General features: G+C 38.4%; 2 protein-coding genes across 2 annotated transcripts in view; one reads left to right on the forward strand and one right to left on the reverse strand.

Annotated features, from left to right (window-relative positions):
* The window catches only part of dars2 (aspartyl-tRNA synthetase 2, mitochondrial), a 73,875-nt gene extending 59,782 nt beyond the window's left edge, over positions 1–14,093 (reverse strand). The window contains exons 1-7 of the mRNA XM_079818643.1: positions 13,586–14,093; positions 13,418–13,517; positions 7,775–7,841; positions 7,556–7,657; positions 7,380–7,475; positions 5,872–5,995; positions 5,744–5,790 (exon numbers count right to left, since the gene is read on the reverse strand). Of these exons, the coding sequence (XP_079674769.1) occupies positions 5,744–5,790; positions 5,872–5,995; positions 7,380–7,475; positions 7,556–7,657; positions 7,775–7,841; positions 13,418–13,517; positions 13,586–13,817 (768 nt within the window). The 5' untranslated portion in view covers positions 13,818–14,093. The remainder of the gene's footprint in view (positions 1–5,743; positions 5,791–5,871; positions 5,996–7,379; positions 7,476–7,555; positions 7,658–7,774; positions 7,842–13,417; positions 13,518–13,585) is intronic.
* A 230-nt stretch (positions 14,094–14,323) lies between these two features.
* cenpl (centromere protein L) lies at positions 14,324–25,020 on the forward strand. The gene is made up of 5 exons (XM_079818400.1): positions 14,324–14,352; positions 16,240–16,396; positions 17,673–17,924; positions 21,525–22,076; positions 24,333–25,020. Exons 1-5 carry the CDS (start codon positions 14,336–14,338, stop codon positions 24,405–24,407), a joined length of 1,053 nt encoding a protein of 350 aa, XP_079674526.1. The 5' UTR covers positions 14,324–14,335; the 3' UTR covers positions 24,408–25,020.
* The last annotated feature ends 2,480 nt before the right edge of the window (positions 25,021–27,500 follow it).

Genomic DNA, 27,500 nt, shown 5'->3' on the forward strand with positions numbered 1-27,500 from the left:
CAGCCATTTTGGGCATCCAAGAACAAGTCTTGAATGGGGGAATCCTGAAATCTCCAAAACTGAACATTAAAATCACATTTTACCGTGAAGCTGGTTTAGCTGGCTAGCCAGATATGTTTAAGCTTAGTTTGTGCCAACCCTGGGTTTTAGAGACCATGAAAGTGGTTTGGTGGCTCAATGCACTTTACAGTCTCAAGACCCTTAAAAGGCACTAAAGACGTCGTTACAAAGTCCATCTCACTACAGTGGTTCTACAATAACTTTATGAATCGCAGAGAATAGTTTTTGTGCGCAAAAAAACCTAAATAACGACTTATATAGTGATGACGATTTCAAAACACGGCCTCATGAAGCTTCGAAGCGTTATGAATCAGTGAGTCGATTCAGCGGTTTGAAGCGTTATGAATCAGTGAGTCGATTCAGCAGTTTGAATCGCCAAATTTCAGCAGTTTGACACGCGATCCGAATCATGAATCGACTCACTGATTCATAACGCTTCGAAGCTTCATGATGGCGTGTTTTGAAATCGTCATCACTATATAAGTCGTTATTTAGGGTTTTTTTGCGCACAAAAACTATTCTCGTCACTCCATAAAGTTATTGTAGAGCCGCTGTAGTGAGATGGACTTTGTAACGACGTCTTTAGTGCCTTTTAAGGGTCTTGAGAGTGTAAAGTGCATTGAGCCAATGGAGGCCTTTCAGAGCATCAGATTTACACTAAAATATCTTCATTTGTGTCTGAAGATGAACGGAGGTCTGACGGGTGTCCAACCACATGAGGCTCAGTCATTAATGACAGAATTTTCATTTTTGGGTGAACTAACCCTTTAAGGAGAAAAAAGACTATTTTTTGAAAACCTTACTTAAACTTAAAACTTTACTTTAAAAAACCCTTGTACACATTCCTAGTGTATAGTTTAATATACAATAATTTACACTGGCAGCTCAGAGCTGTACAGCAGCATTTAAGTATGAAATTTAATGAATAAATGTAAAAATAAAACACTACATAGACTTCACTATAAAATATACATTGATTCTTATTAAAGCTACTGTATTAAAGTTCTTCAGTCAAGAGCAGTGAGTGATTTTCTCTTTGTCTTTTGTTGTTGTATTAACATTAAAGGGATAGTTCATTCAAAAATGAAAATTCTGTCATCGAGAAATTAATAAAGGTTTGGAACAATATTAGATTAGTAAATAATAACATAATTTTAGAGGTGAACTGTCCCTTTAAGGACGGCGTGTTCACTATAGGCTGCGCCGCTGTCAATTAAAGACCTGCACGCATCTAATACACACACACACCGATTTTACTTTCACTTTAGACATAACCGACTGTGTTTATGTTAACCTTGTGTGTATTTGACAGTATTAGCACAGTAAGACGACTACTTAGTCCAGTAATCACGTGTTTGACAAGCGTTTAGTGCGCACGCTCGGAAAAGCGCATGTTAAAACAGTGCAAAAGCACGCAAATTAAATGTTTAACTGGCAAAGCTTTTAAAGACAAAATTGTCTGGCTTTTAGCAAAGCCAATTTATAATAATAATTTTGTATGATTTAGACATTATTTATGTAATTATTATACCCATAATCAATTACACATGTAGATTTAGTTGATCAATTATTATTAAGCACTTAAGTTACATTAATATAAATATAACCTATAAAGGTAATCTAAATACGCTTTAGAATCAGTAGATAAAGCTATAAAAATGAGCTTTATTGTTCAAATCTAACTATATAAACTAACTTTGACTTGCGCTGATATAGCAAGATTTTTTCTTTTATTTGTCCTCTTTCATAGACGGCTCTTCTTAATGTTTTTCCATCATGTAATATTCGGCAGAAGAGAAAAGTGAATCGCATTGCTTCTCTCGTGAGAAGTGTTCACTGGTTCACAACGTGTGATTGGCTGTTCACTACTGATGTCACAGCTAAACTCCTGGTCCACAGCGTGTGATTGGCTGTTCACTACTGATGTCACAACTAAACTCCGGATCAAAGCCTGAGTTGACAGAGAAAGCTGATGATCAGCATCATGGGACCAACAAAGCCTGATTGGTTTGGTTTTGTCAATTCGAAACTAATCCTGTAACCCTGAGTTTGTTCAACTACCATCGTGGTACAGGCCCCAGGTGTGTTCAGGAACACAGGCAATAAAAGGAAGGGAAAGGGGAGAGGGAGGAAGGGAGAAAAAGGAGGAGGAGGGAGGCAGAGGGGAGGAGGAGAGAGAAAAAAAGAAAAGAAAAAAGGAACATTGAAGCAATAATGGTTACTGGAGATATTAATGATATTGTTGTTGTGTGAGGGACGAGAAGTGAGAGAGGAATGGGGGGGGGTTAAAATTGATAAATTACTAAATATTAGGGCTGTCAAAAGATTAATCGCGATTAATCGCATCCAAAATAAAAGTTTGTGTTTACATAATATATGTGTGTGTACTCTGTTAATTATTATTTATATATAAATACACACACATTCATGTATATATTTAAGAAATATTTGCATGTATATACATTTATATAATCGATAATATATATATAAATATAAATGTTTTATATATAAAAATTATATTTTTTTCTTAAATATATACATGCTTGTGTGTGTATTTATATATAAATAATAATTAACAGAGTACACACACATATATTATGTAAACACAAACTTTTATTTTGAATGCGATTAATCGCGATTAATCTTTTGACAGCCCTAATATTTTCATGAATAAAATAAATAAAAGGGAAGCGTTCAGTCGTTCCGCTCGCATGTAAATATCAAATCCGCCATGCGAGCTCAACTGGCTTTTAAAGGGAAAGGGAGATGAGGCTCTGATTGGTTTATTGCACGTTACACCCAAAACACACTCTTTAAGAGGCGAGGGACGGCCCTTTTGGATCATGAGCCGGTGCACAGACCGTTTTCTCCATCGTTAAACTAGCAAAAGTGGATTCGGACACGCCCTGATGCTGCGTTCACACCAAACGCGAATAGAGCTTCAAAATCACGTCTAGTTTGACGCTTGAACATTTTTAATCCATTTGCGCGTCCGCGACGAATTGGACACGCGTAGAAATCGAGCGTTTGAAGTGAAATAGCGCCGCTGATCGCCTGGATCTCACAACTCCAAAAACACAAGATTCTTTTTTTAAAATAGGCGCTCTCTTTATAAATAAACCACAGATAAAAAGTCTTGAAAAAGTCTGAAAAAGTCTTAAAACTACATTTTGTGACACAATAGTAGTATTTTTAATTTATGCAGGGTTTCTTATCACGTCACTTCACCACAGCAGCGAGCAGCTCCTGATTGGTTAACGCGGCGCGAATAGAGACAGAGCGACACGCGTCATAATCTGAAGACCACGCCCACCGGGGGGGAAACAATTCAACGCTCTCCATTGACTTTGCATTGTGTGAAGCGGCTCCTTGTCATTTCGGACTTATAACAAAAAACAGAACAATGTCTAAAAGCGGATATGTGACAAAGTGTACAGCAAACAAGCTAAACAAAACCCACAACCAAAAACCCAGAAGTTTTTATAAGCTGTTGACCCAAAAAACGAGCGTTTAAGGACAAAAAAGTGGATTCAGGCCATTGAGACAGAGCTCGACACGTTATATTACACTGAGAACTACACACACTAGAGGGGAACGTCATCAGAAACAGACATTTGCATATTTGACTCAACAGTGACAACATATTTACTGCACACACAGGTATACTGAGACACACTGAGTGTCAGGATCCCAAAATGTACCCATTCCTCATGCTGAAGCGTCACGTTTTGCTGCCTTTATCCACTTTTGTCTCCTTAAACTCGTTTTTTTGGGTCGACAGGGTCAAAAACGTATTTCTGTGTTTTTTAGCTTGTTTGCTGTACACTTTGTCACATATCAGCTTTTAGACATTGTTCTGTTTTTTGTTATAAGTCCGAAATTACAAGGATGCAGCCTCACGCAATGCAAAGTCAATGGAGAGCGTTGGATTAACGTGTGGGCGTGGCCTAAATACGCTCTGTCTCAGATTTATCAACTTGGGCGTCAGACGCGAATTCGCTTCAAACGCGTGAATGCACAAAAAGCACCGTTCGCGCATAACGCGCAAGACGCTCAATTTGCGTCCAATTCGCATCATTGGTGAGGCAGAATCGCGTCCATCGCGCCGCAGGACCTCCAGACGCGGGTCAACGCGCCTTTCCATTGACTTAACATGGAAATCACTCGCTCCAGACGCTCTATTCGCATTCAGTGTGAACGCAGCATGAGAGCACCTGCGCCGTGAGCTTCAGACCATGTGCTCAGATCGTTAAATCAGGGCCCTAAAAAAATCAGAAACAAATTAACATTAAAGCACATAAATGTTGCTCAAATAGCCAATGTTTGTGTGCAGAACCCTGACGTGTCTTCTAACAGTAGTCGCAGTGACTCGATGACTTTACCTACTGCTGATTGGCTCTTTTATTTAGAAGGCGGGACTTATTCTGCCATATTGCACATTCCCCCATTCATAAGTGATATAAATGCACCGTTTTTGTGGATCTAAAGTCTTTGGTTCTGTAATAATAATAATTATTACAGAATATTTACAGCAAGCTTATATCTCACAATTTGTAGTGTTTCCACACAATTGTGAGTTATAAACATAACTTGCTTAATTGTTTACATTTAAAAAAAAGAGCCAAACAGAATTTATGAACTGAAATATTCATTTGTTTTGACGATTTGTGCATTGATTAAACAATCTGAGGTGGGAGTTTTGATGAAGGGCTGTAGAATGCCTCAAACAATCACAAAAATAACACTTTTTTTCCCTTTATTAACGAAACGGGTAAAAATATTTGTATATCTTGTAAATATTAATATGCAGCTCTGATTTTTCATTCATGGCAAGTTGAAATTAGCTTAAAAAACGTAGCTCATTTAAGAACGTGCATTTATTGCATGGACAAAGCTAGATCATAATGAGAAGATCTTAAAAAAATGCAAATGCATAGTTGAGTTGAAACCTTGCCCTCTTTGGCTTGCTGTTGATGCTGTAAACTGAATGTACGAGGCAAACTGACTTCTTAAATAACAGCGCTGAAGTAAAAATGTGCTGTTTGTCTTTTAATCAGTTTAGGGCCATTCATACAGGTCGTGTTTTTGTGGTTAAAAACGCGATATGCAGGTCTAGAGACGCGTTTTTTAACCCTTAAAGACCTAGAACATTTTTTGGCCTCTACTTTTCTTTGTTTTTCTCACCCATTCTAGCAGTTATTTATCACTTTAAACAGAAGAACATGAAGTTTCCATCTAGCTCATTTGAAGTCCCAATTTTACATTTATTTAGTGTGAGAATTAATTCAATTAATAGAATTGTAAGAAAAACGGCAGCAAAAATATGTTTTTTTTTTACTGTGAACTCAAACAGAACTTGATGAAGTTTGTATTTTTTCCTTTAGAAAGTTAGACTTGGTTGTTTTAGACTTCCAGATTAAATTTTGTCAACATGAAACAATCCCTCAGCAAGTTATAACCATTTAATATAATATTATTCTAGGCGTTTTAAAGTGAAAACAAGTGTATTTCAAGGCTAGATATTGTTTGAATATGTTCTGATTCTTTGTTGTTCAGTCACACACTTTACAATAAGGATCCATTATTTAACATTAGTTCATTCATTATGCACCGTCTTTGTGGATCTAAAGTCTTTGGTTCTGGTTAAACGAATGATACTGATTCATACAGTACAAACACCTACCCCAGGTGTTCTCTTAAACAGCGTTGGTGTTTCCACATCCACAAACCCTTGGGGAAAGACAGGTAATGCTCAGTTAGTACTGGGGTACATGTATGCACATGTTTAAATACTCCACTGTTAATCCTCACCATGCAGATTGCAAAGGTACTCCCTCATCTTCATCACCATCTGTGATCTCAGTCTTAAATTGTACTGCATTCTGGGAGACCGAAGATCAAGATAACGATACTGCATCCGGAGGGCTTCGGATTTCTTCAAGGCAAACAAAAAGAGAATTAAGATGAAGGGATCAAGGGATTTTTTATCCTACTTGGACAACAATTTTTGTCTGGATCACAAACACTGTTAGTCAGTGAACCTCATAAATAATGAAAATAACATCCATCAGGAATGACATTCATTGGCTATTCCACAGCAAATGACAGAGAGTGAATATCAAACACTCCAGGGCCATATTTAATTACATTTTCTGTCCTCATAGACAATTTTTCATGATAAATTACAAAATATACATAATATAGGTGTCGGCTCAAGCATTAGCTAACCCCAGAATCAATAGAAATAAGATTTTAAAGCTTATTTTTAGGCCAAATAAGTTTTTTTTTTCATTATATTTACTTGTCTTGCCTTTAATTAACATTGACTTTAATAATAACAGTGATAAAAATAAAAACACTGTCTCCAGACAAGACACAATCACTGTATTACAATATACATGTGTTTAACGGTCATAAAAAAATGACAAAATAAATCCTAAAAATAGTTTTTTTTCTACAAAACATACCCTACCATTTGGGGTCAGTATGATTTTTAAAAGAAATTAATACTTTAATTCAGCAAGGATGCTAAATTAAAACTAAATTATTTTATATTGTTATTAGGGCTGTCAAAAGATTAATCGCGATTAATCGCATCCAAAATAAAAGTTTGTGTTTACATAATATATGTGTGTGTACTCTGTTAATTATTATGTATATATAAATACACACACATTCATGTATATATTTAAGAAATATTTGCATGTATATACATTTATATAATCTATAATATATATATAAATGTTTTATATATAAAAATTATATTTTTTTCTTAAATATATACATGCTTGTGTGTGTATTTATATATAAATAATAATTAACAGAGTACACACACATATATTATGTAAACACAAACTTTTATTTTGGATGTGATTAATCGCGATTAATCTATTTACAGGCCAAATTGTTATAAAAAACACGTTTTATTTGAACTTTCTATGAATCCGAGAACGGTTTCTACAAAAATAAAACTCTTTTCAACATTGATAATAGAAATAGATGTTTCTTGAGCAGCAAATGATCATATTTGAGTGATTTCTGAAGGATCACGTGACACTGAAGACTGGAGGAATGATGCTGGACATTCAGCTCAGAAATATTTTATATTAAAATTGAAAATGCACAATATTACAGTTTTTTCTGTATTTTTTATCATATAAATGCAGCTTTGGTGAGCATAAGAAAACATTAAAATAACAGTAATGCACATAGAGTCCTTCTGTCCTTCTGTCCTAGAACAATTGCAGACAAAACTAGAACTACTTCAAAAGTAATGCATGCAACACTTTTTCCTTTTAAAAAAAATCATATTTACTTACTTTGACAAATTCTTTAATCTCAAACGGCAGCTTTCGGCAAGCATTCAACACCGTCACGCTCTCAGCACACACCTCGATTTCTCCAGTGGACATTTTCTAATGTTGAATAAAAATGACACGTTTATAGACTTGCCACAGACTTGTCTCTTTATGTGCAATTGAACAGGCCTCATAACCTTATTCTCCTGTCCCTCTGGTCTTCGCCTGACCCGTCCTTTGACCATGATGACCGACTCCACACTGAGCCCAAGCAAAGCCTTCTTCAGCTCAGATTTGGACTGAAGGATTCAATTGAAAACACCAATACATAAACCAACACATGGGCAGCAACAGCAGGTATTTGATCAGATGTGAATTAGTCAAACACACAATAAGAAAGAGAAGTGTTTTGCTACCTCATCCTGTGGGATGAGAATTTGCACCAATCCACTGAAGTCTCTCAAGATCACAAACAGATCTTGCCTAAAGAGTCACGAGCAGAAGATGTGTTATAGTGATCATGTGTGATATTCAGAAAGAATAAAGCATTGTGTCTCAAACCTATAGATGCTTGTTTACACACAGGATTCAGACTTTTCTCACATTTGCAAGCTTATATCTCACAATTTGTAGTGTTTCCACACAATTGTGATAACTTGCTTAATTGTTTACATTAGAAAAAGAGTATTTTTCACACAATTCTGGGAGCCAAACAGAATTTATGAACTGAAATATTCATTTGTTTTGACGATTTGTGCATTGATTAAACAATCTGAGGTGGGAGTTTTGATGAAGGGCTGTAGCTCAAACAATCACAAAAATAACACTTTTTTTCCCTTTATTAACGAAACGGGTAGAAATATTTGTGTATCTTGTAAATATTAATATGCAGCTCTGATTTTTAATTCATGGCAAGTTGAAATTAGCTTAAAAAAACTTGCTCATTTAAGAACGTGCATTTATTGCATGGACAAAGCTAGATCATAATGAGAAGATCATAAAAAGATGCAAATGCATAATTGATTTGAAACCTTGCCCTCTTTGGCTTGCTGTTGATGCTGTAAACTGAATGTACGAGGCAAACTGACTTCTTAAATAACAGCGCTGAAATAAAAATGTGCTGTTTATCTTTTAATCAGTTTAGGGCCATTCATACAGGTCGTGTTTTTGTGGTTAAAAACGCGATATGCAGGTCTAGAGACGCGTTTTTTAACCCTTAAAGACCTAGAACATTTTTGGGCCTCTACTTTTCTTTGTTTTTCTCACCCATTCTAGCAGTTATATATCACTTTAAACAGAAGAACATGAAGTTTCCATCTAGCTCATTTGAAGTCCCAATTTTACATTTATTTAGTGTGAGAATTAATTCAATTAATAGAATTGAGAAATGTGGTGTTTTTACTGTGAACTCAAACAGAACTTGATGAAGTTTGTATTTTTTCCTTTAGAAAGTTAGACTTGGTTGTTTTAGACTTCCAGATTAAATTTTGTCAACATGTAACAATTCCTCAGCAAGTTATAACCATTTAATATAATATTATTCTAGGCGTTTTAAAGTGAAAACAGGTGTATTTCAAGGCTAGATATTGTTTGAATATGTTCTGATTGTTGTTCAGTCACACACTTTACAATAAGGATCCATTATTTAACATTAGTTCATTCATTAACAAACTGACAATTACAAATACTTCTAAAGCATTTATTAATCTTAGTTTCAGCAAAATAATAACACATTATTAAAATCAAAAGTTGTAACTGTATTTAATGGACCTGAGCTAACACTAACAGTTGCTTAGAAGTAACACTAACGTTATCAAAGAAGAATAACTTCTGTAAAAATGTAGCTATTCGCTCTTTGTTGATGTTAATGCAGTAACTAGTGAGACCTTACTCTCTAAAAAAAAAAAGGTTCTATATGGCACAAAAATGGTTCTTGGCTCGTAATCATAGGGGAACCTTTTTAAGGTTCTTCAGCGGTTCTTCAGCGGTTCTTCAGAGGTTCTTCAGCGGTTCTTCACCGGTTCTTCACCGGTTCTTCACCGGTTCTTCAGAGGTTCTTCAGTGGTTCTTCACCGGTTCTTCAGCGGTTCTTCAGAGGTTCTTCAGTGGTTCTTCACCGGTTCTTCAGCGGTTCTTCAGCGGTTCTTCAGTGGTTCTTCACCGGTTCTTCAGCGGTTCTTCAGAGGTTCTTCAGTGGTTCTTCACCGGTTCTTCAGCGGTTCTTCAGCGGTTCTTCACCGGTTCTTCAGCGGTTCTTCAGCGGTTCTTCACCGGTTCTTCAGAGGTTCTTCAGAGGTTCTTCAGTGGTTCTTCAGAGGTTCTTCAGCGGTTCTTCAGCGGTTCTTCACCGGTTCTTCAGTGGTTCTTCAGCGGTTCTTCAGCGGTTCTTCAGCGGTTCTTCACCGGTTCTTCAGCGGTTCTTCAGAGGTTCTTCAGCGGTTCTTCACCGGTTCTTCAGCGGTTCTTCAGCGGTTCTTCAGCGGTTCTTCACCGGTTCTTCAGAGGTTCTTCAGCGGTTCTTCAGCGGTTCTTCACCGGTTCTTCAGTGGTTCTTCAGCGGTTCTTCAGCGGTTCTTCAGCGGTTCTTCAGGGGTTCTTCAGCGGTTCTTCACCGGTTCTTCACCGGTTCTTCAGCGGTTCTTCAGAGGTTCTTCAGCGGTTCTTCACCGGTTCTTCAGCGGTTCTTCAGCGGTTCTTCAGCGGTTCTTCACCGGTTCTTCAGAGGTTCTTCAGCGGTTCTTCAGCGGTTCTTCACCGGTTCTTCAGTGGTTCTTCAGCGGTTCTTCAGCGGTTCTTCAGCGGTTCTTCAGGGGTTCTTCAGTGGTTCTTCAGCGGTTCTTCAGCGGTTCTTCAGTGGTTCTTCAGCGGTTCTTCAGCGGTTCTTCAGCGGTTCTTCAGAGGTTCTTCAGCGGTTCTTCAGTGGTTCTTCAGCGGTTCTTCAGCGGTTCTTCAGCGGTTCTTCAGAGGTTCTTCACCGGTTCTTCAGTGGTTCTTCAGAGGTTCTTTAGCGGTTCTTCAGCGGTTCTTCAGCGGTTCTTCAGCGGTTCTTCAGCGGTTCTTCAGTGGTTCTTCAGCGGTTCTTTCTTCAGCGGTTCTTCAGCGGTTCTTCAGCGGTTCTTCAGAGGTTCTTCAGTGGTTCTTCAGCGGTTCTTCAGCGGTTCTTCAGAGGTTCTTCAGCGGTTCTTCAGCGGTTCTTCAGCGGTTCTTCAGTGGTTCTTCAGCGGTTCTTCACCGGTTCTTCAGCGGTTCTTCACCGGTTCTTCAGTGGTTCTTCAGCGGTTCTTCAGAGGTTCTTCACCGGTTCTTCAGTGGTTCTTCAGCGGTTCTTCAGAGGTTCTTCAGCGGTTCTTCACCGGTTCTTCAGAGGTTCTTCACCGGTTCTTCACCGGTTCTTCAGCGGTTCTTCAGCGGTTCTTCACCGGTTCTTCAGAGGTTCTTCAGAGGTTCTTCAGTGGTTCTTCAGAGGTTCTTCAGCGGTTCTTCAGCGGTTCTTCACCGGTTCTTCAGTGGTTCTTCAGCGGTTCTTCAGCGGTTCTTCAGCGGTTCTTCACCGGTTCTTCAGCGGTTCTTCAGAGGTTCTTCAGCGGTTCTTCACCGGTTCTTCAGCGGTTCTTCAGCGGTTCTTCAGCGGTTCTTCAGCGGTTCTTCAGAGGTTCTTCAGCGGTTCTTCAGCGGTTCTTCACCGGTTCTTCAGTGGTTCTTCAGCGGTTCTTCAGCGGTTCTTCAGCGGTTCTTCAGGGGTTCTTCAGCGGTTCTTCACCGGTTCTTCAGTGGTTCTTCAGCGGTTCTTCAGCGGTTCTTCAGTGGTTCTTCAGCGGTTCTTCAGCGGTTCTTCAGCGGTTCTTCAGAGGTTCTTCAGCGGTTCTTCACCGGTTCTTCAGTGGTTCTTCAGCGGTTCTTCAGCGGTTCTTCAGTGGTTCTTCAGCGGTTCTTCAGAGGTTCTTCAGCGGTTCTTCAGCGGTTCTTCAGCGGTTCTTCAGAGGTTCTTCACCGGTTCTTCAGTGGTTCTTCAGAGGTTCTTTAGCGGTTCTTCAGCGGTTCTTCAGCGGTTCTTCAGCGGTTCTTCAGCGGTTCTTCAGCGGTTCTTCAGTGGTTCTTTCTTCAGCGGTTCTTCAGCGGTTCTTCAGCGGTTCTTCAGAGGTTCTTCAGTGGTTCTTCAGCGGTTCTTCAGCGGTTCTTCAGAGGTTCTTCAGCGGTTCTTCAGCGGTTCTTCAGCGGTTCTTCAGTGGTTCTTCAGCGGTTCTTCACCGGTTCTTCACCGGTTCTTCAGTGGTTCTTCAGCGGTTCTTCAGCGGTTCTTCAGAGGTTCTTCACCGGTTCTTCAGTGGTTCTTCAGCGGTTCTTCAGCGGTTCTTCAGCGGTTCTTCAGCGGTTCTTCAGCGGTTCTTCAGCGGTTCTTCAGTGGTTCTTCAGCGGTTCTTCAGCGGTTCTTCAGAGGTTCTTCAGTGGTTCTTCAGCGGTTCTTCAGCGGTTCTTCAGCGGTTCTTCAGCGGTTCTTCAGAGGTTCTTCACCGGTTCTTCAGTGGTTCTTCAGAGGTTCTTTAGCGGTTCTTCAGTGGTTCTTCAGTGGTTCTTCAGCGGTTCTTCAGTGGTTCTTCAGCGGTTCTTCAGAGGTTCTTTAGCGGTTCTTCAGCGGTTCTTCAGTGGTTCTTCAGCGGTTCTTCAGAGGTTCTTCAGAGGTTCTTCACCGGTTCTTCAGCGGTTCTTCAGTGGTTCTTCAGTGGTTCTTCAGTGGTTCTTCAGCGGTTCTTCACCGGTTCTTTGACTAAGGTGCTTTATAGCACCTCTGAACAACCACTGAAGCACCAAAATTGGTGCTATATAGCACTTAAAAAGGTTCCCCTATGATTACGAGCCAAGAACCATTTTTGGTGCCATATAGAACCTTTTTTTTAAAAGTGTATTGTAAAGTGTCACCTATTGTTCTTTATAATTCTTTTGCAATAAAAATTATTTTTGTTTTAATATTTAATTGTGTATTGCTTTATTGTATTTAAATGTTCGGTTCTTTTTGTTATAAGAAAGTTTATTAAACCTGTTATGGTATGACAACATATTTTTAGCAACTTATTTCAATATCGTGATAATACCGTATACCGTGATAAAAGCTTCAGCAATTAATCGCAACATGAAAATGTGATACTGGCACATGCCTAGCTTGGGATGGGCATTTTTCCGAAAATATTGTATTCGAATATTTGGGCTCATAAAAAAAACGAATATTCGAATATTTGTTTATTTAAATGACGTAAATTTGAGAAAATTAGAAAGACGGTAAATAACCGATTTCAAAGCACTGCTTCATGAAGCTTGGGAGCGTATCGAATCAGCTTCGAACTGTTATGAACTAGTGTAATCGAATCAGTGGTTCAGCGCCAAAGTCACGTGATTTCAGCAGTTTGGCGATTTTACACACACGATCCGAATCATGAGTCGACTCGCTGATTCGATAACGCTCCGAAGCTTCATGAAGCCGTGTTTAGAAATCGGCCATCACTATACAAGTCGTTATTTAGTTTTTTTGGCGCACGAAAAATATTATTGTCGCTTTATAATATTAATATTGAACCACTGTACTCATCTGGACTGATTTAAATAGTACATTGATGGGTCTTGAGAGAGGAAATGTTATTGCTGGCTATGCTTCACTGAGCCTTCAGATTTCAACACAAATATCTTCATTTGTCCAACGGGTGTGGAACAACATGAGGGTGAGGAATAAATTACATTATTTTCATTTTTGGGTGAACTAACCCTTTAATAACAGATCGAATATTCGTGTACATCCCTAGTTTTTGCTCACACCCAAATAGGGGTAAATTTGACAAGCTATATTAAATGATCTGCGGGGTATTTTGAGCAGAAATTTCACAGACACATTCTGCAGACAACAAAGATTTATATTACATTGTGTGAAAAGGGTCATACCCTTTAACCGAGATGCTGAAATGACTTGCTGGGGTGAGAGAAAAAAGTCTGAATCAAGCTATAAACTCGCAATTGTGAGGGAAAAGGAGATTTTTTTTTATTCAGTGGTGGAAACAAGCATCCATACAAACCTCAAGTACTGAATCCATCCACATAGAGTAACTTCTCCATCTATATGACTGGAGCACAGCTCTCCACATGTGTGGCTCCTCTGGGAAAAACTGCTTTCACCTGCAAGAAGAAGAAGATTTAAAAAAAACTGACAATAACAAATACAGTCTTGTTGAAGGTCACATTACCTGGAGTGTAAGTAGAGCAGGTTCTGGAGAACCTATGAGCCCATGCTAAAGAGTTTGGAGGAAGAGCTGCTGGTTTAGTGGAGTAGATTTGATTGACAGGTGCTGATCTCCTGATGTACACACACCTCAACACCTGATGGGCTGCTTTAAGACTAAATAATCGGTATTTGTTTGCCATTTTCCGGTACACGAGATATCTCTGACTACACTTAATCTTTAATCTCGTTACCATATGAAAAAAAAAGTGTTATTTCACTTAACTGTGTACATTTCTTCTTTGTTTACGCGAGTCCAGTTACATTATAACACTGACGGTCACCTTTCCTTCCGTTAATCGTGTTTATACGTCAATCTACAGAATGCTAAAACATATTAATAGGCTTATATTGTGTACAATAGTGAGTGTACATCTAAATCCAGTTAAATTTTCAATGACATTTGACAGTTGTGAAGTAGATCCGTGAGCAGCGCCATGGAATACATTGACCCGAGTAATCAAACTAGATCTAATCGATGGTAACATGCCGGTTTATATTACATTTATATACCATTATTTTACATCGCACATCGCCAATTATTGATCTTGGTAAATATGGTCTAGAGTTAATTAAACGTAGAGATATATATTGCACTTTTCCCTTGCTATCAGCAATTGATTAGTGTTCCTGCTCCGCCCCGTTGCATGATGGGAAAGCGGGACGTTCAAAATCATCTTCCTGATATTTTTGGCTCGGTGTGTTTTTGTTCATCATGGAGGGGAGAGGCAGGTACGGAGGATTTACGTTTTTATCATGTCTTAAAAAGAGATTTTGTCATGCAGAGTTATTTATTTGAAACACAACATGTATTAACGTTTTTGCTTAACTCGGTGAGAATGTATATCGCAGTGTTGTAAGCGAACTGCTAAAACTAGCGGTTTTCTGAACTGTTGTCTTTTGTTTTCTGATCAAGCCGTGTTTGATGAAATGCTTTACACCACAAAATTACATTTTAAGTATAGTTTAACTGTATAGTTACGACATATAACATTACCCGCTAGTTCTTAAAGGGATAACGTTAGTTCACCCAAAAATGAAAATCATCCCATAATTTGCTCACTCTCAAGTCATCCTAGGTGTGTGTGACATTCTTCTTTCAGACGAACACAATCAGAGTTATATTAAAACATGTATTGGCTCTTATAATGCTTTATAATGTATGTTTCTGTTTTGAAGTCCTTAAAATTGCATCCGTCCATCATAAAAGTGTATCCGTCCATCATAAAAGTGCATCTGTCAATCAAAAAAGTGCATCCATCAATCAAAAAAGTGCATCCATCCATCATAAAAGTGCATCCGTCCATCATAAAAGTGCATCCGTCCATCATAAAAGTGTATCTGTCCATCATAAAAGTGTATCTATCCATCATAAAAGTACATCCGTCCATCATAACATCAGAAAAGTGCATCCGTCCATCATAAAAGTGCATCTATCCATCATAACATCAGAAAAGTGCATCCGTCCATTATAAAAGTGCATCTATCTATCATAAAAGTGTATCCGTCCATCATAAAAGAGCATCTGTCAATCAAAAAAGTGCATCCATCCATCATAAAAGAGCATCCGTCCATCATAAAAGTGCATCTATCCATCATAACATCAGAAAAGTGCATCCGTCCATTATAAAAGTGCATCTATCTATCATAAAAGTGCATCCGTCCATCATAAAAGAGCATCTGTCAATCAAAAAAGTGCATCCATCCATCATAAAAGTGCATCCGTCCATCATAAAAGTGCATCTGTCAATCAAAAAAGTGCATCCATCCATCATAAAAGTGCATCTGTCCATCATAAAAGTGCATCTGTCCATCATAAAAGTGCATCAGTCCATCATAAAAGTGCATCAGTCCATCATAAAAGTGCATCTGTCCATCATAAAAGTGCATCTATCCATCATAAAAGTGCATCAGTCCATCATAAAAGTGCATTTATCCATCATAAAAGTGCATCTATCCATCATAAAAGTGCATCAGTCCATCATAAAAGTGCATCTGTCCATCATAAAAGTGCATCTGTCCATCATAAAAGTGCATCTGTCCATCATAAAAGTGCATAACTCTGATTGTATTCGTCTGAAAGAAGAATGTCAAACACACTCCCTCAGGATGACTTGAGGGAGAGTAAATCATGAGTTAATGTTCATTCTTAGTCTCAGACTAAAAAGCATATTTGATCTGTTTTAACTGAAAGCGTATCTTAATATGTCAGTGTCATTGTTTTGTCTCAAGATGTGTCTAAGGCATGTTTATAAAAGCTACTTAAATGTCCAACTAAATGAATCTACTCCTGTCTTAATCTAAGACCAGGGCCGGTTGCATAAACCGCTAAGACTAGTCTTACAAGTTAGACGTACATTTTTTTTGTCTTTAAGACTGTTCATAACTTTTTTTAAATCAGTTACATAAAAACATAGACTTGCCTAATTTGATACGAAATGTAAGACTGAATGCCACTTGCCGAACTGCTAGTGGCTCATACTAGATCTTAACATAATGTCTTAGTTTATGCAACTGGCCATAACATTTAATTAAATAAGACTTTGAACTTGATGTCTCATTAGTATCAGTAGAGTCAGTGTTGTTAACCCGTCTCTGCGGATGCTTTTACCCACACAGAGCCGTCACTCCTGCCAGCAGACCTGCGACCCGTAGAAGCAAGAGTTATGGCCGGAGTTATGTGGAAGCACCTTCATATTTCTGGCAAACACCAGGACAGTTAACAGTCTTGAAGATCCCAACCAGTAGAGGAGCTGCCAAATCACAAATCATCACTGTAAGAGGCATTGGAGACGACTCAATGCTGTTTCTGACACACACTCACCTAAAGGATTATTAGGAACACACACTAATACTGTGTTTGACCCCTTTCGCCTTCAGAACTGCCTTAATTCTACGTGGCATTGACTCAACAAGGTGCTGAAAGCATTCTTTAGAAATGTTGGCCATATTGATAGGAGAGCATCTGCAGTTGATGGAGATTTGTGGGATGCACATCCAGGGCACGAAGCTCCCGTTCCACCACATCCCAAAGATGCTCTATTGGGTTGAGATCTGGAGACTGTGGCGGCCATTTTAGTCCAGTGAACTCATTGTCATGTTCAAGAAACCAGTTTGAAATGATTGGAGCTTTGTGACGGTGCATTATCCTGCTGGAAGTAGCCATCAGAGGATGGGGACATGGTGCTCATAAAGGGATGGACATGGGCAGAAACAATGCTCAGGTAGGCCGTGGCATTTAAACCATGCCCAATTGGCACTAAGGGGCCTAAAGTGTGCCAAGAAAACATCCCCCACACCATTACACCACCACCACCAGCCTGCACAGTGGAAACAAGGCATGATGGATCCATGTTCTCATTCTGTTTACGCCAAATTCTGACTCTACCATCTGAATGTCTCAACAGAAATCCAGACTCATCAGACCAGGCAACATTTTTCCAAACATTTTGGTGAGCTGGTGCAAATTGTCGCCTCTTTGTCCTATTTGTAGTGGAGATGAGTGGTACCCGGTGGGGTCTTCTGCTGTTGTAGCCCATCCGCCTCAAGGTTGTGTGTGTTGTGGCTTCACAAATGCTTTGCTGCAGACCTCGGTTGTAACGAGTGGTTATTTCAGTCAAAGTTGCTCTTCTATCAGCTTGAATCAGTCGCCCATTCTCCTCTGACCTCGAGCATCAACAAGGCATTTTCTCCCACAGGACTGCCGCATACTGGATGTTTTTCCCTTTTCACACCATTCTTTGTAAACCCTAGAAATGGTTGTGCGTGAAAATCCCAGTAACTGAGCAGATTGTGAAATACTCGTCTGGCACCAACAACCATGCCACGCTCAAAATTGCTTAAATCCCCTTTCTTTCCCATTCCGACATTCAGTGTGGAGTTCAGGAGATTGTCTTGACCAGGACCACACCCCTAAATGCATTGAAGCAACTGCCATGTGATTGGTTGATTAGATGATTGCATTAATGAGAAATTGAACAGGTGTTCCTAATAATCCTTCAGGTGTGTGTACAGTAGCTGGAGTGACGCATCTCTTTACTCTCTCTCTGCAGAATAAGGTTGACCCTGAGCATATCGCGCTCCTGGTGAAGAACGAGTGGAAGCTGTCCTACGCCACTCCTCTGCATGGCTTCAGACACACACAGCTGAAGGCTTACTCCAAGCATCTCTCCGCCTTCATCATAGCAGAGAAGCAGCAGGGAGTCGCAGTTGAGGTGGGGTTGGAGGCCGGATTCAAGGTCACGTTTACTGCAGTCCTTGGGCTGGCTGAGGCCGATCAGGATGCGGAGACGGTCTTCATTCAGGTACGTCTAAACCGGCTAAGAAATGAAGACTCATACGGTTACAAAAGAGTTACAGTTCATATACATGGCATTCTTTTGAGCTTTCTATTCATTGAATAATCCTGAGGGGGAAAAGGCATTATGGTTTCCACAGAAAATTTTAAGCAGCAAAAGGGTTTTCAACATTAAAGAGTCATAACACACAGTTTCTGCCAGTCTGGTGTTAGTCTTGAGTATCTCTAGAGTAGTGTTGATCCTTCATATCTCCCAAGAGTCTTTAGTTTATCAGATTTATAAAAGACAGATACACTGTACACTAACATTTTTCAACTAAATATCGAAATAAATCTCATTATTAAACTAAATTAACCATATAAACTAAATGACTGATCTAAAGCCCACAGTGTCACTGTATGATAATTGAGATGAGCTGATGACATCACCGTTTTCTCTGGAATGGCTATACAGCTGAATAAAATTGTTGCATTATTTTCCTGTTTAACACTGTAAAGCTTCTTCGAAACAATCTGCATTGTTAAAAGCGCTATATAAATAAAGTTGACTCGACTTAACCGATTCTTTCTGAAAACAGCCGAGCTCGTGGAGGCGTGCAGTGGGCGGAGCTAAAGAGACATTAGCACACACACACACACACGTTGGTGTTGTTCACATTATATGCATCCGATTGCCAACAAAACACACACATTTGATCAGTTTCACTCACCACCTGCGGTTTCCACTCATGACCGGGAGCAAACACAAACACACACACATACTTGCAGATCTCCGGAAACACAAACTGCATCCACTGTTCCCTTAACACTGGGTTATTTGTGAAGCTGAACAAGGTGATCTTTCCCTCTCACTCTCACACACACACACACTTCTTTAGTGACATTGTTGATCTCGTGTGTAAAAACACAACGCCAGCGCCGCCAACGGCTCCAGTAACCCGGACGAAGCTGTTGATGGACACGCTCGTGTGTGTGTGTGTGTGTGTGTGTGTGTGTGTGTGTGTGTGTGTGTGTGTGTGTGTGTGTGTGTGTGTGTGTGTGTGTGTGTGTGTGTGTGTGTGTGTGTGTGTGTGTGTGTGTGTGTGTGTGTGTGTGTGTGTGTGTGTGTGTGTGTGTGTGTGTGTGTTCGCTCGCTCATCCAGGACAAGTGCCCATACAAGCAAATTGCGCCCTTTATGATGTCATATAGGACCTTACTAGGAAAATACTTTCTGAAACTAGTTTGAATCCTGACGGAGTGTATTTTGCACAGAAATACTCCGTCAAACGTCCAACAAAATTTTTTAAATGTCCATGAATCAACTCTTTTAACAGTGTAAATAAGTTTGAATGCATAATATAGCATTAGAACCCACCCAATATTAAAATGAATAAATTACATTTTAGAAAAGTTATTTTAAAGCGTAATAATATTTTACAATATTGCCAGGGTTCCCACTCGTCCTGGAAAGCCTGGAATATTGATTACAAATTTCAGTCCTGGAAAACACATGGGAAATTTGAGAAAAATGTCCTGGAAAATATATATTTTTTTAAAAAAATGATTTGGTATTCCTTTAGCTGAGAACAAAGAGTTCATAACTGGCCCAAACAATCACCGCTAGTGTCAGAAAGTGTGATGTTCAGGATGAGTTTTGACACGTTACAGGAGTGTTTCAATGATGATGTTTAGTCTTGTGTTGCAGTTTTAGCTCATGTTAATAACTCATCAAATGTGTGCAGTGAGTGTTAACTGGTAAGCAGCTGCCCACTCGCATAATGTTTACATAAACTTGCAATTGCGAGTTATAAAGTCAGATTTGCGTGATATAAATCAAAACACACTTGCAGTTATGACTTCTCAGAATTGTGAGATATGAACTCACAACTGCACGATATAAAGTCAATTCTGAGGACTTTTTTTTCTTTATAACACATATCATTTATGACTTTATAACACATATCACAATTATGTAAACTCGCAATTGCAAGAAAGTCGCAATCACCTTTTCTTTTTATTCTGTGGTGTAAACCAGCTTCCATAGTCATAATGTATGATTATGAGCTCATTAAAACGGATTTTATAGTTAAGTCATGGCAATAAACTACGCCTTTTAAAATATTTGGCATGATCCTTGTCTTTAAAGCCGTGTTGTGCATCTGATTGGCTGTTCAGCTAGCAAACCAGCTAGAAACTTCCGGTTTCCCACTTTGAATAACGAAAACAGACTCGCCATAATCATACTTTAGACCTAATACTGTCACTGCCACCAGTTATGCAAAGCAGGGTTCCCACGCTTCTTGAAAGTTCTTGAATTAAGCACTGCATTTTGTTAGAGTAGCGTGGTGCTATTACAAACATTGGCTTCATGCGCTGTCATACGCCCTATTCGGGTGGGAATTGTTTCTCGTGGGGTCGTAAGGTATTTTCATCATTGTCAGGGGCTAGTCTGTGATTTTTATTGCTGCCCGAATCCAGAAGGTCAGTGTTTTTCTCCCACCACCCGCGTAAAAATCCCCGGCTGAATTACCTACAGTTTTTAGACAAACACCAAGATCATGTGGTCATTTTAATTGCCTTTCGAATCCACATCTCTGAGTTTAAGATGAGATCACTTCAAAATGCACTGTTTATATCCTTTTGACCCCTGCAGGCCACCGTACGGTAGCCCTTTGCTGTAATTTGGATGCATTTTAAAAATCTAGACTTACATTACGGAAATGCTGGCAAGTATTTACAAGAGCAATATTTCATCACCGCTCAAAAAATAAAAAGAAGAAAAGCACGAAAATATTTGAATTGTGCCGTTATTACGCCAGCCATTATACATGTTAAATTAATACATGTGCAGGTCTTAAAAGCCTTCAAATTGATTTTAAAAAGGTACATGTACAGGTGATTTTAATAAATAATTTTGCATATTTTTAATGCCTAACAATCAACTTGTCCATATCTTTTCATTTAAATTCATGTATACAATATTATCTCTATATTTTGATGTTTTAATTAAGTAATGATTTATAAAAAAAGAAAACTAAAACTAGTGTGAAATAAATGTTAAAAGCAGGAATAAGAGCTGCATCTCTCGTTAAAACTCGCTCGCTCTTTTACACCAGCCTCTTTCCTCATTGGATTTTGTAAAATTGGACATTTTTCCTCATTGGAAATTGTGTTTTAGTTGTCCGTTTATGCCTTAGCGTTACTGCATTAATGATAGACACAGGTACAGTAGGTATTTGATATATTGGCAGTAACACACACACCTTTATCGTATTTATTGTGCTTGATCTAAAATAAAAGGTGCTTTAAAAAGTCTTTGAATCTGGTGTTCATGAAAGAGTGGGAAAGGTATTTCCTCTTGCGCAGAATGGATGTGCTACTTGTCCGTTGGATGACTCAAGCTAGGCCATCAGTGTTTGTTCCTTGCTTTATTCCCACCATAGTAAAATTTTAAATATCCTAAAAAAAATCCTGGAAAAGAGTAGGAATTGATTACTGTGGTTTACTGTATTTTTGATCAAATAAATGCATCTTCGATGAATATGAGATCTCTTTCAAAAACATTACATTCTTACCAAGCACAAACGCGTGAATAATATCCCGCATTTTTCTCTCATATTCCGTCAGATCCAGTCCAGGCCGGTGTTTGCGGCGGCTGCAGATGCACAGAGAGTAGTGTGGCGAGGTTGGCTGACGTGTGTCAACGGCGATCCGGAGTACCTGAGGTCACTTCCTGCTGATTTTGTCAGCTTGCCGTTGTTCTGCACGAGTGGACCGGAGTCTCTCACGGCTCTGGTTAAATCCTGGTTCGAGAGGGCTTTTGATTGCAACTTTGGTGCTTTGGCTTTAAGCTCCTCCACTCTCAATTGGCTGGCTGCTTTATGGACCGGCTGCCATCCCGCCTGCAACATCCGGAGTCTGAAGCTGGCCTGGAGTCTCCCGACCCAGCCGCCCCTGGACATCTCCTATACGGTGAACCCAACGGATGCCTGGCAGCTGTGGACCAGCATTCACTCCGAGGACCGCGCAGATGACCGGGTCGATGTTCAAGAGGTCCAGGCTTTCATGAACGGGCTGGAGACTCATTTTTTCAGGCACTTTAAGATCTACCTGTCGGCTGGTGCGCTGGTGAAGGTTTCGACCGCTCTGGGATCCGCACAGGTTGATGGGAAGATCAAGGTTAGTGCTGTGTGTCATGATCAGTGTTGGGGGAAGTTACTTTGAAAAGTAATGCATTACAATATTGCGTTACTCCCTTAAAAAGTAACTCATTGAGTTACTTAGTTACTTTTTAAGAAAAGTAATGCATTACAATATTGCGTTACTCCCTTAAAGGTAGGGTAGGTAGGATTTGGTTAACTTTTTTTCCAAATTTGTTTAAACTTTCTTTATATATCAATACATAATTAAAATGTAAGTACTCTGAAAAAGAAAGTATAAAAATTGAGTGTCTGTAGACCTCTCACGACTTGTTTTAAAGACAGCTCATTATTTCCATTCACTCCACCTTCTCCCTTCTGGGCTCTTTCCAAAGCCACGCCCCCAAAACACATGAACACGCCCACCGCGATCAGCTCAGCTGAAAGACGCATTATTAACCTGAGGCGAGCGGAGAAGAAGTGCATGTAGTGACATCATGTCAGAATCACATGTAATAAAAAATCTAACTTTATCATTATGAATATAAACAAATAAGATGTCTTTTAGTACTCACTATCAAGCTAGAATAACGATACTGGTAAAGTTGAAAATACACACACAACACAGTGTCTACGACACACACAGATACAAGATGAAAACATCAGTAAACATTGGTAGAGAATATAAAAACAAACCAAGGGCCGAAATGCAGGTAAAGTGCAGGTAAAGTTCCCGGTGAACATGGTAGAAGAGTTTAGACAGAGGGTAGTAGCTAAAGCTAACTTGGTTCTAAAAAAAGTTCCTGGATGCGGTGTACTAGCTTTTACACATGCATTTTGTTATCTAAAGTTACATTTTGCGAAATTCAACACGACAGCGATCAACTTGAGCTAAGCATATTGAGTATTTATCATCTCTACTAATGGCTCGCTAAGTGTATAACATTGTAACTTTATGCTAAGTAATGTTATGTTAGCTATATTAGGCAGCTACGTGTGCTAGCGATACATGCTTCATGAAAACATAAACCAAAAAAATTATAATTAAAATGAAAGATTACCTGTCCAGCAGAAATACAGCCTCGTGAACTCCTCAAATCAAACGGTGCGTCAGGGTCCACAAAATCCACCCAATTGCTACTCAAAACTAGCCCAAAACAAGCCCAATCGTGTTTCTTCGGTAAAAATCGCGTTTGGGGGTAAAATATGTGTCTTTTTGGTGGGGCTGCCTGCTAAAATTCGCAAATCCCAGGGCAAAATATCACATAATTGGGGTCGCTTCAACCCGCGGACATGAAAAACAGCCGCGGCAACAGTGATGAAGTAGCCCTTGGCAACACTGGGGCGCATGTGGGCGGATCCTGGAGCAAAAGCGGCGGTAGCCATGGTAACGAGAGAGTGACAGGAGCCCAAGCCAATCACTTGTTTCGGCCCGAACGAAAATAATGAGCGGTGTTTATTGTAGATTAAAAAGTCTAGAGTCACTCGATTTTTATACTCTCTTTTTCAGAGTACTTACATTTTAATTATGTATTGACATATAAAGAAAGTTTAAACAAATTTGGACAAGTTTTTTAGATCATACTTACCTACCCTACCTTTAAAAAGTAACTAATTGAGTTACTTTTTAAGAAAAGTAATGTTACGTTACTTTTGCGTTACTTTTTCTCACCTGGGCTGGGCTTGTTTTTGTTTATAACAAAAAAGTTATATTTTTGTGCAACGGTAAAGACCTCTTCATACCAAAATGTAAATAATAAGCCCCAGGCTGAGGTAAAAATGCAGATTCCCTCATGAACAGTAGAGGGCGCAGCTCTGGATAATGGAGAATAGGAAAAAGTTTTACCAATAACAAAAGATCTAGTAATTTTCATCATCAAAGGTCAGCAGCAAGACATTGGTAAATGAAATATAAAGGTAGATTATGCATAAAAAATTTTTATTTAACATTTAATTATAGGAGGTTTGCATAGTATTCTGATTTTGCATTTGACTGATTTTATTCATTTTGAGGAGTACAGAATCTTTATTGTGCAAGTGAGATAAATAAATGCTCACATTTAGTCTAGAATTATGATAACACACACACACACACACACGCCTCTCCACATGAGGACAGGAGAGCTGTCAGTCAAATTAATGTGAAAAAATAACTCGCTACTTTACTAGTTACTTGAGAAAGTAATATGATTGCGTACCTCGAGTCAGTTGTAATGCGTTTCCCCGACACTGGTTCTGTCTAATGTTGTGTTGCATCTCTACAGTCCAGCTTTATAACAATCCTTCTCTTTTCCAGATCGGGAGCAGTGACTACATCAGCACTTTACTCACCCTGCTCACAGAATGTGCCCTTCTGAAAATGCCCACTTAACATCTTTCCCTTTTCTTTTTATTTCTGACAACTAAACTTTTATATCTTTTAAGGCTTATTGTCTCATATTTATTTATTGTTTTTGTGCCGTCTGTTTTCCAGCTTTTAAAAGTGACCGTTTTTATTCTGCGTTTGTTTCCCGGTTTTCTTTCCTAAGACTGACTCGAGTTTATCAAGACAAGTAACATTATTTCATATAAGGCAAATATTAACGTGATAATTTTATCACAAATACATTTGATTTGAGTAGATTTATCACTACTATATGTACAGGTGCTTATACATGTAATTAGTATATTGTAATATATGTTGATATGAATATTGTGTACCCTTATGCGTATGTAAATCACTTCGGCACAGTTGCCTTCAGGCTCTCTGATATAATCATTTAAGTTTTGCTTAAAGTGCCAACAATGTATAATGTTTTACAAAGTGTGTAGGCAGAACATGCAAGCAGATTTTGTTTTGGAAGGATAGTTTTAAACGATAGTTTGTTTTAATTTTGTAAGTGATTGTGTTGTTGGAGATTACTTTGTTTTTTTAAACACTTACATCAGAAAAGGATGTGTATAACAAATGTTTTTGTCTTACAATAAAGCACAAATCTAAGTTGAATTGATTCATTTTTTAACACATTTTTGGTTAAATTAACGTGTTTACTAATCTAGATTTGAGGTGTTGAACCAGTGGTTCTCAACCTAAAAGTTGACTTAAGGGTCAATGACAAATAAGGTAAAAAAATAATAATTTTAAGCAAAATGCATTTTTATGTCCAAAAAATGTATGCTGTTGATTAATTTTACAGCTTTTAAGGTGGCATTAATTCATTATTAAACAAGATTTATGATTTTACCACCCAGAAAATGTCAGGTGGTGCGATCATATATACATATGAATCACTGTAGTGTCTAAAATGCATATCACATGGTAAATTCACTTTCCATTTCTTTATGTATTGCCCTTTTAGTCCAATTCATATATACGGACACTTTTCAATGTGTTAACACCCAATTTGTGGGTAATTTTAAATGTAAATTTGCTGGTCGCACCACATACAAACTCAATTCAAATCTAACAGGCATTAACTCGGACACCTATACAAATGTTTGACCATATGCTCAAGGTTATACATGCATACATTTTTATAATGACACATTTTCAAAGTTCTCCAGGGGTTATACCACCTGACATGATCAGTTGAATCAACCTCATCATTACACCAAAATGTCAAATTATCTGATATTTATGGGAGGGCGACTATCATTGTTACTGCATCTCTGGGGTCTTCTGTGAGATGTCACATGGTTTTCTTAAACTAACATTGCATAAAAAATTGCATTTTTATGTCGGTCGCTCTCCCTGACATTTGGAGAAGTAAATGTTTCGGACAGAAGTTTTTTAAGTAATAGAATAGTTTTGAAATAGGACCGATACACTATATTCCCTCATTTACAAGGAATTTAACGTAAAATCATGCCATTAAGAATTTGACTGATATAATGAACTGTTTTGTTTTCTGCATTTTTTGGTCTTTCAAACACCACAACTCAAAAAGTCAATTGAATTTAAAAAAAAAAATGAAAAGGGTTTCTTATAAAGGAAATATTGTAGATCAATTTGATATGACATCATGTATTTATAAACATTACTTTTAGGAAAATAATGAATTCGTACACAAAAACTACATGTCATTGACCCTTATTCAGGGTTCCCACTCGTCCTGGAAAATAATTTCCTTTAGCCGAGTATAAAGAGTTCATAACTGGTCCAAAACAATCACCGCTAGGTTCAGGATGAGCTTTGACACTTGAGAAAGTGTTTTAATGATGATATTTAGTTGTGTGTTGCAGTTTTAGCTCATAACTGATCAAATGTGTGCAGTGAATGTTAACTGGTTAGCACCTGCCCAATTCAGTAACTTGCTAATCATTTTGATGTGATATAAGCTCAATAAGTGATTGATTGTGCGCTTCATTGAGTATTTCAGGAGTTTTCCCATCCTTGAGCTGAAGTGATTGACAGCTGACGGGATTAGAAAGGGAACACTTTTTGTTTGCTGTCTGTAAATAACCAATTCGCAATTTGAAACAAGTTTTATTTTTCATGCTTCGAAGTGTATACACACTGCAAACTTATTTAAATGCTTACATAGAGTTTACATAATTGTGATGTGTATTAGGGCTGGGTATTGACACAAATTTCACATTTTGATTCGATTCAATAGGCTACATTAGCCTTGACACTATAATATTGAAGGTAAAACTAATAATTTATATGAAATATAAACATTTAAATGGTTGCTGTCATAAAAACTTGCCAGATTTATTCAAACATCATTAAAAATTGCATGAAGAACATTAAAATTATAATGAATATGTAATACAGTGCATATGTTTATCAAAATGCTCCTCTCTGGAGTGATTTTTTCTAGCTGACTAGCGAGTTTATGGATCGGTTTTTCTGAGGTAAAGCTGACGTTTGACATTGTTTACAAGCTGTTTTTCCGCGGTTGAAACACTGATTGATCGATTCCATGTGACATAATGATTTCAGTAAGTAGTACTGTATCTTCTAACACACTTTCAGATGCTCATTCGTGTTTATTTCGCGTTATAACTGATATTAAAGCGGAAGAGTTCACGTGAGCTCCGCCTCTTGAGCGATCTCGCGCCACAACGGTATTTATGTTTTTGAATTTCGCACTAAAATGGACATAATTTGAAATCTGAGACATATCAATAGTAACAAAGCACAAAAGATTATTGTGATTTATTGAATGTGAGGCGCACTACAATGTCCAAATGTCAATCAACTGAAAACAGGATGACTAATCGATGCTTGGGATTTGAGAATCGATTGAAATCGAGAAATCAATAGTTTTTACCCAGCCCTAATATGTGTTATAAAGCCAAAATTGCAAGATATAATTGTTAAAGTTAGAATTGTGCAATATAAACTCTCAATAGCGTGTTATAAAATCAGATTTTGGTGATATAAACTTGCAATTCAGATTTTCTCGCAATTGCGAGTTTATATCTTACGATTCTTACTACTTTATCAGAATTGTGAGATATAAGTCCAATTCTGAGGTAA

Source organism: Gobio gobio (assembly GCF_949357685.1).
Source record: "Gobio gobio genome assembly, chromosome: 6".
In the NCBI taxonomy this organism is placed as follows: domain Eukaryota; kingdom Metazoa; phylum Chordata; class Actinopteri; order Cypriniformes; family Gobionidae; genus Gobio; species Gobio gobio.